At 42.2% G+C, this 17,575-nt stretch overlaps 1 protein-coding gene across 1 annotated transcript in view; it reads right to left on the bottom strand.

The window, feature by feature from the left end:
• The window catches only part of LOC138948825 (laminin subunit gamma-1-like), an 80,018-nt gene extending 67,426 nt beyond the window's left edge, over positions 1 to 12,592 (bottom strand). Inside the window, exons 1-2 of the mRNA XM_070320453.1 lie at positions 12,120 to 12,592; positions 3,145 to 3,446 (exon numbers count right to left, since the gene is read on the bottom strand). Of these exons, the coding sequence (XP_070176554.1) occupies positions 3,145 to 3,446; positions 12,120 to 12,582 (765 nt within the window). The 5' untranslated portion in view covers positions 12,583 to 12,592. The remainder of the gene's footprint in view (positions 1 to 3,144; positions 3,447 to 12,119) is intronic.
• Positions 12,593 to 17,575: the final 4,983 nt, after the last annotated feature.

Raw genomic sequence — 17,575 nt, 5'->3', positions numbered from 1 at the left:
CAGGTCACAGGAGAAGCATCCACTATCCAGTACAGGAAGGAAGTCATTGAGAAGGGCAAGTGGCTGCACCATTGCAGCCAGCCAGCTCACACCCTATCTTTTTTCATCTTCTTTGTTCTTGGGCTGAAACTCCCACCAGACCTGGGAACCCTTGTTTCGCACTTGGAGTATTCTCAAACAAACTTGGTGTATTTTCAGAAAAATGAGCGTACTCCACACAGCATTATTTTGAACATCTGTGATCCAAACATGTTTCACACGCGTCCGTTGCATGCACCGTCGATTAAGTTTACCAATACGTTTAAAACAAATGCTTCTTTCAATGTTTACTGACAAAAACTGTAATCATGTGTCAAAATACTGGAACGACTTTGGGATGAGCTTATAAGGAAAAGTTGTCCAGGCATTTTTCTCGTCGTATTTGTTTTACACTGACCGTACTGCTCGTATTCTAGACAATCATGCGTACAAAATACGGCGAAATCGTATGGTTTCCCAGGTCTGTCCCACGTTCACATATATGTTTTGGTACGATTAGATTTTTACGTGTATGACCGTTTTTACCCCGCCATTTAGACAGCATACGCCGATTTCCGAAGAAGCATGTTGGGTATTTTCGTGTTTCTATAACCCACCGAACTCTGACATGGGTTACAGGATCTTTTCCGTGCGCACTTGGTCTTGTGCTTGCGTGTGCACATGAAGGAGGATAAGGCACAAGCAAGTCTGCACATAAGTTGGAAAAATCTCCACCCTTAACCCACCAGGCAGCTGAGGCGAGGATTTGAACTCACAAACTTCCGACTAGGAGGCCGATGTCTTATCCACTACGCCACTGCGCCCGTCGTACCAGTCCCATTACTGCAGAATACAGCCTCACAGGTCAGGGGAGAAGCATCCACTATCCAGTACAGGAAGGAAGTCATTGAGAAGGGCAAGTGGCTGCATGCACCATTGCAGCCAGCTCACACCCTATCTTTCTTTAGTTTTATCTTCATCATGTCAACCTTCTTCTCCTTCAGTCCTTGCCATCTTGGTGTTAATCACTTAATGATGAATCATTGATTGCCTATTTGACCATTCCACCCACCTTTCCCCCTCCACCTAAGGCATAACGAAGAGGAGAGTAGCGAAGGAGGGAGGGATAGAACCTGGATTGTGACCAAGATAATAGTTAATACAGTCAAACTCTCTTTTGAATACCCTTAAAATCTGAGAAAATTAGGTCATAAAAGGTCTTCAAATAAATGTAAAGTCTTACATTTTGATGTTGCCGGTTTTTAAAATGTGCTTTTTCAGTATTTGAAATAAAAAATATTTAAACAAAAATATGAACGTTTTTTGAAGAACTCACTCCGATGTCTTTAAAGGTCCTTGTCTACATTTTTATACCGAAATCGCCATTTGACCATTAAAATGCAGAGTCTATTATCTACAAATATCAACAATATCAATCAATCAATGAGGCTTATATCGCGCATATTCCGTGGGTACAGTTCTAGGCGCTTGTCGAAGAGTTGTCAACACAGGACTAACAAAGAAACTAACATCTACAGACGGACACGAACCCTATCACACACTAGCAAACCCTGGTAAACATACAACAAACAACTGTTTAACAACAATGTACACATCAATAGCTAGGTCCAAACAAAATAATATTAAGCACAAAGAAAACACCTCTCACAGAGCACAGCACAAGAATGTCTTTTGGGGCACAACACATCACGTCGAGCCAGCTATGGGAAGAACTGAGTCTTTCGATCAGGAAAGACGAAGCCAGTGTAGCCGTTTGAAAATTCATTGTAGTATTCCAGCGTAGTTCTCATAGTAGGATATCCTTATTTGGAAAATGCCAAGCGCAAAACTCCTCTCAAATCCCGTGCATTTTGTGCGTTTAAAAAAAGCGTGGACAGCGCTCCAGTGTCAAACTTGTTGCTGCACTTGTTTGGGCGTGGCTATAAGCATAGTGACATGAATTTGATTGGTCAGTATTTTTAGGCAAAGCACATGTTCTCAGCAATTTTTTTACTTATATTTTTTTTTCTATAACTTTTTTCCCCATGGTTCATTCATCATCTGACATAACTTTTTAGCGAAATCTAACCATAAGATTATTGAAAAAAAGCAAAAATGTAGACGACCACCTTTAACAAAACAATTCTAGTTTGTCTTGGTTATTGCTGATGCAGTAGAAAGGGTGGGTGTGCTCAAATTGGGGGTGAGGGTGGAGGGTCCTCAAAGAAAATAAAACAACAAACAAGTCGCGTAAGGCGAAAATACAATATTTAGTCAAGTAGCTGTCGAACTCACAGAATGAAACTGAACGCAATGCAACGCAGCAAGACCGTATACTCGTGGTCCACCGCTCACGGCATAGGCAGTGAAATTGACAAGAAGAGCGGGGTAGTGGTTACGCTATGCTGCATAGCACGCTTTTCTGTACCTCTCTTCGTTTTAACTTTCTGAGCGTGTTTTTAATCCAAACATATCATATCTATATATTTTTGGAATCAGGAACCGACAAGGAATAAGATGAAAGTGTTTTTAAATTGATTTCGAAAAAAAAAATTTGATAATAATTTTTATATATTTAATTTTCAGAGCTTGTTTTTAATCCGAATATAACATATTTATATGTTTTTGGAATCAGCAAATGATGGAGAATAAGATAAACGTAAATTTGGATCGTTTTATAATTTTTTATTTTTTTTTACAATGTTCAGATTTTTAATGACCAAAGTCATTAATTAATTTTTAAGCCACCAAGCTGAAATGCAATACCGAACCCCGGGCTTCGTCGAAGAGTACTTGACCAAAATTTCAACCAATTTGAAAAATGAGGGCGTGACAGTGCCGCCTCAACTTTCACGAAAAGCCGGATATGACGTCATCAAAGACATTTATCAAAAAAATGAAAAAAACGTTCCGAGATTTCATACCCAGGAACTCTCATGTCAAATTTCATAAAGATCGGTCCTGTAGTTTAGTCTGAATCGCTCTACACACACACACACACACACACACACGCACGCACACACACACATACGCACATACACCACGACCCTCGTTTCGATTCCCCCTCGATGTTAAAATATTTAGTCAAAACTTGACTAAATATAAAAAGCACAACTCCTTCCATACCTGCAGTTGAGCACTTTCACTAAACTCGAAGGCACTGGGTCGTCCCTCCAGGGTACTGAAGGCCACACTACCGCCAGTGAGCGGTGAAATGTCGCTAAACTCGTCAGTACAGATGGCCACCGCTTCGTTCTCTCTCGTGATGATAGCACGCGCTCGCAGCTTGTATGTGTTCTGACAGGAGGCGCTGTAGAACTGGTAGGGAATCCAGGGGCCGTCAGCACGGGTGCGCTTGTAGATGGCAAAGCTCTCAGGTCTCGGTGACATGAAGCGTATCCTGACGTAGGTGATGTCGAACGCTTTCCCTGCAAACACAGCGCAAGTCAAAAGTGAATGTACTATACATGTAATTTGATGATAATTACACAGGTTTTGCTGTAAAGCAGTGGAAAGAACTGCAGCAACGTGACATCGACCCAGGTAATGTCAAATCATCGGACCAGGTAATGTCAAATGCTTTTTTCCCCTGCAAACACAGGGCACGTCAAAAGTTAATGCACAATGAATTTTGATGTAAACTGTTTTGCTGTAAAGCAGTAGAAAGAATTGCAGCAGCATGACATCGGACCAGTATAATGTAAAATGCGTTTTTCCCTGCAAACACAGTGCAAATTTACAGTTAATATTCTAATCTAAACTATGCAGGTTTGACTGTAAAACAGTAGAAAACAGTGCAGAACCACAAGGCTGACAAAGGCGGTGTTGTTAACCCGTGATTTGTAAATTTTTTTACAAATCACGTTTTTGCGCCCGATATTTTCTTGTCATCTCCAAAGTCAAGGGACAAAAACGAAATCCCTTGACTTTTGGGGTAGCGTGACTGTTAATTTTAAGATATTTTTTTTCATTTTTTTTTTCCATGACTAGGATGTCCCATCGTTGGGAAATTCCGGTCGCTTCCTCCCAGTGGAAAGCTAGCAGTGACAGGGTCGCACTACCCCAAAGTCAAGGGATCTGTTAGTCCCGTTTCGCCGTTATCCCATTTCACCCCCATCCCATTTTGCGACATTTCACAGGCCATATGTCATTTTACCACCATATCATGTACCATTAGCTCCACTTCCCATTTTGGCGCAATCCTGTTTTGCCTTTAGCCCATTTTGCCCCCATCCCATTTTTGCGACATTTCACAGGCCAAGTGTCATTTTACCACCATGTCATGTACCATTAGCTCCACATGTATGAATGAGCTATAGGAGTCTACACAGCAAGAGGCTGACTCTATTGCACTCGCTCCGTCTTCATCACATAAACTGCTGGTAAGATAGTCTGCCATGCTGAGCTGACACCATACACGCTAAGCCTTAAACTCCTCACCACCCCCTGGAAACCCCCCCCCCCCCTTTCAAGACCTCCAATTTCGCCCAAAGCTCTGAGAAAATCAGGTCTCAAAAAGAAAAGAGTCTTAAAAAGGGAGTACATTTACTGAGGTTATGAATATGAACAGAAAATCCGTGAAAGCGATGCCTTCCATTATAAAAAAAAAGGGGGGGGGGGGGGGTATCAAAAGGGGGTTCCACTGTACAGGCTGGAAAACGGATGTGGGAGAAAAGAGAGAAAATGTAGATACCTTTTAGTTAGTTTTCCACCAGAAAAGTTGAGCTAGTCCATAAAATATTAATCTAAGCTGAACTCAGCAAACATCCCCCACTCCCAACCCACACCCCAGTTTCTCTCAAACTTGTTGTGTCCTCTATATCTAGTACAATGTACTAGTAGGGTCACCATCAAGCAAACTGGTAATTGTGCAAATTAAATGGGACATGGACATGAGAGCAATTAGGTTAATTGCCCTTTAATTAGTAATTACTCTGAATGCCCTTTGACATTAGGCTGAAAACAAAGACTGAAAGAGTGTTTTGAAGCTAAAGACGAGTATCAAATTCATAGCCTGAACCGGAAAATTAAAAGACATGACTTTGAATTGAAAAAAAGAGGGTGTATAATAAAATGTGATGAAGTTGCTATAAATTTATCAGAGCTACTGCTTACCCACAAATATCCAGGAAGTGAATCTCCTTCTCTGTACAATGTTGCACATGAAACTCCTTTCTCCCTTCTTTGATTCTTGCTTAAATGTATCCCCCACTAGCCTGACTAGGTATAGTACTAGTAATTTCAAGTATTTAACATACATGTCTGAAATTTGACTGTTACCGTCAGCTGGCCAGACCAATAAAATGAATAACTATTTTATTTTACAGATATTTATATTTTTCACATTTCTGAAAGTGCCAACTGTGTTCTAAGGATTGCTTCTATTTTTCTAATCAGATCTGTCTAGACTTCTGACAGAATAAAAGCTAGCTGGGGTATTTATCTGCCTGCAAACGCCACTTTTCATTATCAACAATCTTCTCCAACTCCACAGAGAATGCTCAACGTTAATTAAGTCACCCCAAACATAGTAGCTTTTTTCTCCCTCCAACTCTGAAGACCGATCTGAAGGTTGTATTGGGGGTGGGTTCACCTGGTCCAACCAATCACTTACTCGGGAACAAGGGAGGTTAGTCAAATACATCTGGAGGGGCCGAGACTAATTCAAGCAGAAAAAAAGCCACTAACAGAGATCCATACCCTAAGAAAACAACTCTCAGTCTCAGTCTCACCTTACCGCAAACAATAAGAAAGCTGCGTACCAAAACCCACAGACATACAAAGAGTCGACTGTGCACCAAAACCACCCAGCAGAAGCACCCTGCCCTCAATGACCCTATAGGGGGCAACCCCAGTTCAACCCCTGCTGATCGAAACCAGACTCTGTTCAGTCAAGCTTGACGGCTTCAGTGCAAGTTCACTCACGCTTCCCTGCACAAGTTGGACTGTTATTACTACAGTACAACAAGGAATTGCTGCCCTACTGACTACCAGAACTTGACACCTTGTCTGTAAACTGACCGACTTTTTCCTGGCACCCTGGGCAGAGCAGGCCTAAGAGTGTGGAGGGGGTGGGGGGTACCTGGTTCAACAGGTTCATGCACTCATCCATTGACTCGGGAACAAGGATATTTTATTAAAATTTAAATCAATTTGGAGGGTAGAGGACTACTGAGTACACATGACAGGTTGAAAAAAAAAGCACCTTTTGTTGTATAGTTACAAGATCGGAACTGAATAATGGACAAAAAAAAGTAACCGTGCACGCTTGCCAAAACTGTTGGGGATCCAATCTGCACTGCACATTCAACAAATGTAGACTTTGTTGTGAGACCTCGACTATGCCCACTGGCATAAATTTCTTTTGTATACCACACCTGTCACACTGACATTCTGATTCACTAAGACTGCCAGTAAGAAATCAGCAAGCAAGGAACAAGTTCAACAAGCAGCTTCGGCAGACTGTCAACCAACTATTTGCGCTCTGGAACGCGGACACAGCATGCCTCCAAATGATGCTCAGCATACCACAGCGGGTCTAACCTTGGTCTAAGGGACTAAAGTGTGTGGCAGTGGCAGCGCAGGCCAGAAGGAATGGTAGTTTGGTACCATTCATAACCAGGGCATGACCAATCCAAAACACATGCAGCACACATTGGCCGGAAGGGAAGGGGTGGTAAATGAGCAGGATGCTTGCTACCTGTGCTATCCATTCATGGAACCATACAGTCATCTGCTGATAAGTGAGCAGGATGCTTGCTAATGCTACCTCTGCTATCCATTCATTGAACCATACATCTGCTGATAGTGATAGTGATCCGTGATACAGGGGCTCTGTGTTTTGAAAGCTTACATTCTCTGTTAGTCTTCATTATTTTTTTCAAGATCAAGACTCAATATTGTATCCGTATGAAAGTAAAACAAGGAAAATTGCCTGTAAAATAAAAAAAAAATCATTATAATTTATAATATAATTTTAAAATGCTTTAGTAATAATAACAAGTTGAGCAAACTAGATGTGACTGCCCTGGGGAACAGTCCAAACGGCCAACTTCACCCCAATTTTAATTTGTAAACCCCACCCAGTATGAAGAAACACTATGAGTATGACTACTTTCACACAGTTTAGTGAGAGCAAACGTGTATACACTGCAACAACCAAAATGTTGCAAGTTCAGCTACATCAGACAGAGGGCAAAAAGTTCAGTGTAACACCAGAAATAGAGAGGACTGATAACATCAAGACCAAAAGTAACAGCACTGGGAACTCTCTGTGCCCAAGCAGGGGCTCACTCACATTAGATCGTTTCATGATTACACAAGCTTACAAGTTACAGTCGGTGTTTCAGCTCAGCAAAAAGCATCTCAGTCTAAGACAGAGAATTTCACAACTGAACTTAGAACATTAACAAATTTATACATTTATTCAGCTTGAAGGGAATTCATAAATTGGACTAAATCAGACCAAAAAATCTAGAGAATAAAACAAGTCGCGTAAGGCGAAAATACAACATTTAGTCAAGTAGCTGTCGAACTCACAGAATGAAACTAAACGCAATGCAACGCAGCAAGACCGTATACTCGTAACATCGTCAGTCCACCGCTCACGGCAAAGGCAGTGAAATTGACAAGAAGAGCGGGGTAGTAGTTGCGCTGAGAACGATAGCACGCTTTTCTGTACCTCTCTTCGTTTTAACTTTCTGAGCGTGTTTTTAATCCAAACATATCATATCTATATGTTTTTGGAATCAGGAACCGACAAGGAATAAGATGAAAGTGTTTTTAAATTGATTTCGAAAAAAAAATTTTGATAATAATTTTTATATTTAATTTTCAGAGCTTGTTTTTAATCCAAATATAACATATTTATATGTTTTTGGAATCAGCAAATGATGGAGAATAAGATGAACGTAAATTTGGATCGTTTTATAAAAGAAATATTTTCTTTACAATTTTCAGATTTGTAATGACCAAAGTCATTAATTAATTTTTAAGCCACCACGCTGAAATACAATACCGAAGTCCGGGCTTCGTCGAACAATACTTGACCAAAATTTCAACCAATTTGGTTGGAAAATGAGGGCGTGACAGTGCCGCCTCAACTTTCACGAAAAGCCGGATATGACGTCATCAAAGACATTTATAAAAAAAATGAAAAAAACGTATGGGGATATCATACCCAGGAACTTTCATGTCAAATTTCATAAAGATCGGTCCAGTAGTTTGGTCTGAATCGCTCTACACGCACGCACGCACACACATACACCACGACCCTCGTCTCGATTCCCCCCTCGATGTTAAAACATTTAGTCATAACTTGACTAAATGTAAAAATTAAAAGGACTCTTGTCAGTTCACCACAGGTTGCTGATGGAGAGACTGGGCTAACAGTGATGAAACTGGACTTTTACAGTACACTGACAAAATAAATAAGGATAGTATAAGCTATAACAACCTTTACTTAGAACTATTTAATTTTCAGGGATGGCCAAATCGTCCGCCCAATCACCAGGGGCTAGTGGAAACGGCCCGGCTGGCCAGTGAAAATTCTGGTCAAATGCAACACTTTTGGTTGTAATATCGAGTTTCAAAGCCATATCATGTAACAGTTAACACTGCAGATACAGCAACTGTGCCTGTGGTACGTACCAAGCCAGAACATTTCTGGCGGGCTAGTGACTTTCTTGAAGTTGCTCGCCCGGCTGGGAAGTTAACATTTTGAGATTTGGCCATCCAGCAAGTCACTAAGTAGGTCAGTTTTTCTGGCTGTACAGCACAGAATATGCCCTATGTAAATCAACCTGGTGATGAGGTAACTCCAGACAACACAGACACACAACATTTGTCAAACAGAGTGTCTGTGTGCATGTGAGCAAGGTTTCCTCTCCTACCACCCCCAATCCCCCTTCACCAAATCTCCCCTTCCCTTTTAGTCCTTGTCACTACAGTTATGTGTAGCAGCCTATAGATACTGTAGGCTGTGTGTCAGTGTGACAGCAAGGAACCAACCCCCTACTGTTGATGTGCACTACACTGCTTGATGAATCATCCACTTTAGAGTTGGACACCTGAACCTTTGCCACACACTGACACAGCCAGCAATGGATAATTTAGAAGTGGTGTTTTGTATTGTAAGCAAAGGAAATCTCATTGCTGCACATTTCTCATGTACGCAATCTAGCATACTTGTGGAAACTGGTATTGTAGAACTTTAGTACTAGTAGTACAGTACTAGTAATCACTTCAGCAAAACAATTGCACATCGCCACTACCTAATTTGTACCCCGTTGTAGAAAAACAATGACAAATAAGAGTAAGACCACACAAAATCTGAACAAATCAATTGGCCCCTTTAAAAGTTAACGAAAAATCTGTGAAAGTAATGTCTTCAAAATCAAACTTCAAAGGAGGGTCTAAAAGGGGATCAACTGTATAAGGCCTAAAAAAAAAATAGGTGTGGTTACGGTAACCCGACCTACCCTATTTTTAGGGGCCGACCCTATAACTTTTTATTACATTTGTCAAAAAAAACCCACAAAAAACAAGAAAACGAGTGCAGAAAACGCAATGAAAGCGAAAGCGCCCGAGTCGCACACTTATTTCCCTGTCAAGTAGGTTTAATTTGTACACATTAGAAAAAAAAGTTTAACAAAATAAGTGATTGCCTACCTTCATACCCTATTTTTTGGGGCTATGTTACCGTAACCACACCTATTTTTGGCCTAACTATAAAATATAAATGTATGATCCCACACAGAAGCTTGCACAACTCTGCAGCTTAACCCCCACACCCACACCACAAAAGAGGTTTACATCCAAAACAAAACATATCACTGCTTGTTAAAAAAAAAAAAAAATCTGGAGCTATTGTGCTGTGGTTAACTAAAAAGCTCCATTGTACTCTCTCACTCTCAGATAGGAAAAACAGGAAATTCTCCACATAGGTAGTCAGACCTCAAAGCATATTATTTCCACTTTCATTTCCTTTTCCTCTCTAGCTCGGCAGCTGCTTTTAGGCTTATTCACAACTAATGTCCCTGACAACTTACATTGTACAACTACAAGTGTTTGCACAAACAGAATTTAAAATACACAAACGTGGGGCGGGGATATAGCTCAGTTGGTAGCGCGCTGGATTTGTATTCAGTTGGCCGCTGTCAGCGTGAGTTCGATCCCAGGTTCGGCTGAAATTTATTTCACAGAGTCAACTTTATGTGCAGACTCTCTTCGGTGTCCGAACCTCCCCCCGTGTACACTACATTGGGTGTGCACGTTAAAGATCCCACGATTGACAAAAGGGTCTTTCCTGACAAAATTGCTTAGGCCAACAAAAAAAAATTGTCTGTTTCTGGTCACCCGACCGACCCTAACTTTCGACGCCGACCCTAAACTTTTTTTTCCAAACTCAAAATGTTTTTATATTTTTTTGGTGGTAAAGGACAGGGTGAGAAAATGAACAACAAAAACGTGTGAAAACGAAAGTCCGCTGACGATTTGTAAATGTGTTGAGTGTCTTGTCTCTATGTATAGTGAATCCAGTCTCTTTGCGCGATTTTTAAAGTTAGTTTTATTGGTCTACATTTGGGGTAAAAAAAAAAAATTAAAAAAAAAAAATAAAAATCCCGACCTACCGACCCTATTTTTTTTAGCCATGTTACCAGAAACAGACAATTTTTTTTTTGTTGGCCTTAGGCACAGTTAATAATTGTCTACCCATACCCGTGTGACTTGGAATAATAGGCCGTGAAAGGTAAATATGCGCCGAAATGGCTGCAATCTACTGGCCGTATAAAATTTCATCTCACACAGCATCATTGCAGAGCGCCTAGAACTGTACCCACGGAATATGCGCGATATAAGACTCATTGATTGATTGATTGATTGAAACGTATTACATACATGTATGCATTACTTCACAATTGCATAACGTACATCACTCACAAGCACAGTCCCAGTCAGGCACTGAAATGCTCTATTCTAACTTTTGGCTCTGTCTTTACCCCATTCTTAGTTTCTAGAAATAATTATAATCCATCAGTCAAAAGTCTCCCTTTCAAATCAAATTGCTTTAAAAGCAATATGAATACGACCCACCGACATTATAAAGAATATTATGAAATACATTGTATAGACTGTAGTTTGTACAATGCAAATTATCTGTATATCTGGTACAGTGGTACTGGTAGCAAAAATGTGATTTTAATCACAATGTACTTTAAATTTTAATGAACAATTCAATTATCCGATTCTTGAGCTTTCAAGCAGAAATGCAATCTCATAGTCCGGACTGAGTCAAAGAATGTTTGACCAAAGGTTCATTCAATTTGCTTAAAATTAGGTTACCACAGAGCGGCCTCAACTTTTGTTGCAAAAAGCTGGATACGACATCATCAAAAACATTCATCGATAAAATGATAAAGTAAAACATGTCGGGGTATTATTTGGAAGAACTTCCATATTAAGTTTCCTAAAGATCTGTCCAGTAGTTTTCCTGGAATTGCTGTACACACTACATTCACACAGTGTTACAAAACTAGTACTAACAACAACACACCACTAACCTCGTCTCGATTCCCGATCTAACATTTACTAGTCAAAATTGACTTAATCAGTAAATGTAAATGAAGGGATGAAACTGGGGGGCTGTGGCTGTGAGGAGGGAGAAGAGCATTCACCACAAATTTTGTTGATAATCTGGCAAGTTACTGCAATACTGGAAAATCTCGGGGGGGCGATTATAATGCAAATGCTGTGGATCCAAACCTCTGCAGGTGGCCAAAGGCCATCACTCCCATCAGTCAATCCGTGGACACAGAATGGATTGGAAGGTCTGGTAATTAAGACTAGTACTAGTAGTGCCCTATCAACTACAGACTCCGGGATGTACCCACATTCCTGCTACAAAAAAGAGACCTCATAAAACCATTCCATGATTGATTTACCAGAGAACAGCATGATACTAATTACTATGCCAAAGCTGGACAGGCATCAGCGGCTCTCGTCGGAGATTAGAGGTAGCAACAAGATAAGTAAGGAAGAGGAGGGGAGGGGGAAGGGTGGTACTGCAGGATAGTCAACTAAAGAACCCACGGGCTACTCACTCAAGTGGAGTGTGAGGTTGACAGTGTTTGGGTGCTGAACCCCCTGCAGCATAGTTTCGCTCTGCCACCACGTCCAGTTATCCTGGTTATTAAAGTCCGTCATAAACTCCGGGGGGTGGTTCAACCCCTCCCTTCTGGCATCACAGATGTAGCAAGGTTTGTTCACGCCGGTGGCACCAGTCTGAAGACAGTACTCCGTTTCTTTCGTTACTCCACAAGTGTTTGAAGCGTCCACTGGCAGGCCGAAAGCTGCGTTTACAAACTCCGGCATACAGCGTACAGCCCGTCCGGCACTGTCGTAGCAACTACTCCGGCCTCGGGTAGGATCTTCCTGGGCATGGACGGCCACCAGCAAGACACAAAAACACAAAATCACTGTCCGAACCTCCATGATTGTCCAAGATCCAACTTGCACACAACTTCTCAAACTTCCCGAGCGCAGTGTTGCGCTGCCATCAGCCATGGGCACTCTGCTACTTCCACAAAAACTTTCGCAGTGCATTTTGGGTTGAGGCCCTGTCTAGGATATATTCATATATCCGACAGGAACAGACAAGAGCTCTCTGTGGTTACATCAGCAGGCCTCAGCGACTGGAGGGAAAACCGCAACTAAAGCTTACTGATACGCACATAAGTTTTAAGTTTTTATTAATCCTCTAACCCCTTTAGAGGCATGGAAGATCATTTCTTTTCTAAAAACAGACAAACAATTAATAACGAAAACTTCTGGCTGTTTAATTATTAATTAATTATTATTAATTGTTTGTCTGAGTGTGCGCTTAAAAGACCGTTGGGCCGATATATTTGTGAATGTATTGTTTTGTCAATAACAAACGTTCCAACAACCTACCTTTCTTGGTTTTTTATTCTGAATTTTGGAACGTTGGCAGTCTCTTTGTTTTTGGATCTGTTAGCACTGAGTCAGTTTTGGACACATTTTGAAAAACAAAAACAAACAACATACAATGAAAAATCATAATGAACAACGGCAACAAAACAAGTCACTTGAAGCGATGTTAAAACATTGAGTCAATCTGTCGGCCCAGTCGTTAAAAAACTTAGTCAAAACGGGACTAAATGTAAAAACACAGACTGGCCCGGTGTAACACGACATTTTTACTCCACGAAAAATTTACTCCGGAGTAAAAATTTCGTACGAAATTCTCAAGTTACTCCGAGTACACCTTTCGTACGAGAAAAGAACTCCCAAAAGCACGAAAAAATTACTCCCTCCACGAAATTTTGACTCCCCATTTTTTTTTACTTCCAGTAAAAATCTCGTACGCGAAAAATTAATGGGATGCGGGTGAAGGGATAATGCCAATATTGTGATCTCGCGCAAACGAATGCCGCGCTACCCTCCCTCCACCCCTTCCACCACCAAGAATAACAGGGAACAAGGGAGTAATAATTTCGTACACCTGGCATGGGAAGTTAAATTGCTCATGTTAGTTTGAAGTAATGTATTCGTTATTTATTCGTCAGGGGAGTAATATTTGTGTACGAAATGTTTACTCGGAACTCACCTGTCGTGGGGAGTAATTTTCTCGTGTAATGGGGGAGTACGTTTTTTGTAAAGGGAGTAATATTTTCGTTTCTCGTGTTACACCGGACAGGACAGCGGTAACACATGACGGGTATACGGTATGGGGAGTGCTGCGTCAAGGGCATATACGGATGTCCTTCAGATTTAATCCGCTATGCCCAGGGGCGGAGCAGTTAAGCCAGAGGGGGGGGGGGGGGATACAACCTGGGGTCCAGGTCCAGACCCGTGGTGGGGTACAGGGGCACTGAAGAGTTTTAGCTATTTTATGAACAATTTATGGCTTATCCTTGATTTTAAACATGATCAACTGGTGTCAGCAGCCACTCATTTGTCTTTTAAAGTTAGTATTAAATCTTTTTTTGGACAGCCCCGTAACACCCCCCCCCCCCCCCCTAATCCGCCCCTGTATGCCGGTAACCATGTCATAATATGGATAATCAGCGGTACAGAGCACTTGCCCATCGGCATAACCTCAGTCTGTGATAGATCAAAAGTAAACAGTTCACCAAACAAACAAACGAATACTGGGAAACAACAATATTAGGGCAATCACTAAATAAATAAAAATAAATAAATAAAATGTTGTACACAAAATAACAAAGAGAAATGAAAAGAAGTACCTGAACACACCATGCACTACATTAAATCATCATCCCTCATCCTCCTCAGTTTAAGCTCCATTTCTTTCAAAAACTTTGACTCACAACGAACTCAAAACTGAGATTCCATTTTCCCAAAATCACTATTAGAATATGAACCCTGACAGGGCCCACATTAGTAACCCCCTCCCCCATCCGTGGCCCCCATACATATTCCCTCTTTCATCAAGTGGGGCGTCTGCTATGTGCAGCTCTCGGAAATCAAATTCCTAGCCACGGAGAACCCATTATTTATTCTGCAATCATGTCTTCTCATATGTTTAGTTTCTTGATTACTTTCCTTCAGGATTCTTGTTTCGAAGAAAAAGCAGGGTTCTTGTGCTACTAGTCCACTTTTCGACTAGTTGCTGACTGTACGAATTCAGGCGGCGTGACCGACTGAGCCAGACGGCGGCGGCGCCGGTGGGTTGCTCGGTGCACAAGTTTATGTTGCATGTCAACTTCCAGTAAACCACGGCGTAGGCGAACATGAGAAGAATCGCTTTTCCGGGTCAAGAGAGGCTTTGTCCGACAATTTTAACAGGTGTTTTTTCTGGGATCAAGAACAACATTTCAGAAGACATGAACATACTAATACAACGGTGCGTATGGTCACACGTCATCCGGAACCCCCCCCCCCCCCGGATGGGGGGGCCTTCCCCCCTCGGCTGTAAAAAAAAAAAAGTTCTGTCTGTGAAATTTGTTCTTGTTAATGCAATCAGTATCATTTTTGTACAGTTTTAACTACCAATCCTATGCGACATGTCTCAGGGGCGGATCAGTTCATTTTATGGGGGGGGGTGGGGGGTTCCAAAAGTATATTGCGAAGATATGGGTGTGGAGGCGCGAGGCGCCTAGCTTGCTATATAGGGGGGTCCGGGGGCATGCCCCCCCGAAAAATTTAGAAAAAAAGGATGCAAAATGGTGCAATCTGGTGCATTCTGAGGATGATCATTACCAGTTTCAGGCAGCAGATTTTGTCACTGATTAATACCCCAAAAATTGAAACTCAACCCAAAAAAACACAAAAAAATATTTTTATTTTTTGGCTGGGGGCGGGGGGTTCCGGAAACCCCAGAACCCCCCCCCCCCCCCCCTCGTCCCGGCGCCCCTGTGTCTTCCTTCTAACCATACTACAGTGTAGGCGATGTCGGGAGCAGATATCAGTGAAGATAGATTGCCATTTTTACACCCCCGGGGTGTGTATAGGTTTCGCTCGATGTGTTTGTTTGGGTGTTTGTGTGTTTGTGTTCGCATATAGATCTCAAGAATGAACGGACCGATCGTCACCAAACTTGGTGAACAGGTTCTATACATTCCTGAGACGGTCCTTACAAAAATTGGGACCAGTCAAACACACGGTTAGGGAGTTATTGGTGGATTAAGATTAAGAGTGACATATTAATGGTCAAAGGGAAATAACCTTCTCAGTTGGTGGCAGTTAGAATGGTTATTTCCCTTTGACCAACGGGGGTGTTTTTCCTACCTCGATGTACCCTTTCGCAATGGACCCTGTGTTTACGCGAATAAACATTCTGACTTCTGACCTCTGACTTCTGACTTCTGACTTCTGACTTCTGACTTCTGACTTATGACTTCTGACTTTTGACTTTTGACTTTTGACTTCTGACTTCTGTCTGTCTCTCTGTCTCTCTGTTTCTCTGTCTCTCTGTCTCTCTCTTCCTACCTCGACGTACCCTTTCGCAATGGACCCTGTGTTTACGCGAATAAACATTCTGACTTTTGACTTTTGACTTTTGACTTTTGACTTCTGACTTCTGACTTTCTCTCTGTCTCTCTGTTTCTCTGTCTCTCTGTCTCTCTCCGCATGTAATAAAGTTCTGAGTTCTCTAACGGGGGTGTTTTTCCTACCTCGGAGGAATTTCTTGTTTAATACTAACTTTAAAAGAAATAATGAGTGGCTGCTGACACCAGTTGATCATGTTTAATATCAAGGATAAGCCACAAATTGTTTATAAAATAGCTAAAATTCTTCAGCTCCCAACGGGGCGTTGTCCCTGGATCCCAGGTTGTAACCCCCGCCCCCCCCCCCCCTCTCTGCCCCTGAGGGGGGTGTGTCAGTGTCTCAGTCAGTACATGTGGGAGTAATTTTCTCGTGTTACACCGGTGTGTGTGTGTGTGTGTGTGTGTGTGTGTGTGTGTGTGTGTGCCTGCGTGTGTGTGTGTGTGCGTGTGCATGTGTGTTTTGGCTGTGTCTGTGCATCAGTGTGTGTCTGTCCGGTCTGTCAGTCTGTCTCACACTGTGCGGCCCGTCATTGAGTGTCTGCGTGTGTCTGTCTGTGTTCCCAAATGAAACACTAAGACGGACCTTCAAGTTTTGAGACGGTAACGGGTAAGGTGATCAGTCTAACAGTCGGCCGAGCCATCTCTGCCGCTCCCACCACTGATTTAGTTTGCCACAAATAACTCAGTTTGGATTTTTATTTGTCCATGTCACAGTCAGTTTGTCAGTGTTTCACTGAGTTCTCATTGTGTATCCGTCATTGTGTCAGTGTGTGTGTGTGTACAGTGTGTATCGATAACACGATTTTGGTCGCTGAACGGATGAAGATGAAGAATGTGTGTGTGTGTGTGTGTGTGCGGTGTGGCCGCGAGCGGGGGGTGCGTGTGTGCGTACCGGTGCGTGACTGAGCGGTACGTGTGTGTGTGTGTGTGTGTCAGTGCCGGTTTGTTTGTTCAGTCTTGAATGTGCGTGGATTAGCTGTCTTTTAGTCATTTAACTTAAAGGCCCAATGACCCCCCCCCCTCCCCCCACAAAAAAACACCCCCCCCCCCCTGAACAAAAAACAACAACCCCAAACGTGTACCTTGTGACACTTTGCACTCATGGGCCCATGCCGGCACGTAGTGTGGCGTGACCGTGTGGGCCATAGCCGGTTGCGCAAGCCAAATGCGGTGCCGCACCGAAATCGCGCGGTTGTCGCACGTCGTACGAGCCGTGATTTGTAAAAATCTAAAACATTTTACAAAACACGGGGCGCGCCCCGCGATTTGTTAATAAATTGCACTTTATCATTCACGTTACTCACGGTTCGAGTCAAACACCTCAGTGTGGATCAGCACGGTCAGACGGTCACACACACACACACACATTTTATACACACAGGTATTGGACTCGGATAAGCAGACAAAAATAGAACAAACTTAACTATATAGGCTGTACTGTATTTAACACTTATTAGTCGAAACACGCAACTCATTTAAAACAAAACGAAAAACCTCAGTTTTGTCTGGAATCATATATCCCACTG

This window comes from Littorina saxatilis, linkage group LG15 (assembly GCF_037325665.1).
Source record: "Littorina saxatilis isolate snail1 linkage group LG15, US_GU_Lsax_2.0, whole genome shotgun sequence".
NCBI lineage: Eukaryota > Metazoa > Mollusca > Gastropoda > Littorinimorpha > Littorinidae > Littorina > Littorina saxatilis.
This window is presented reverse-complemented; position numbering and strand designations above follow the sequence as displayed.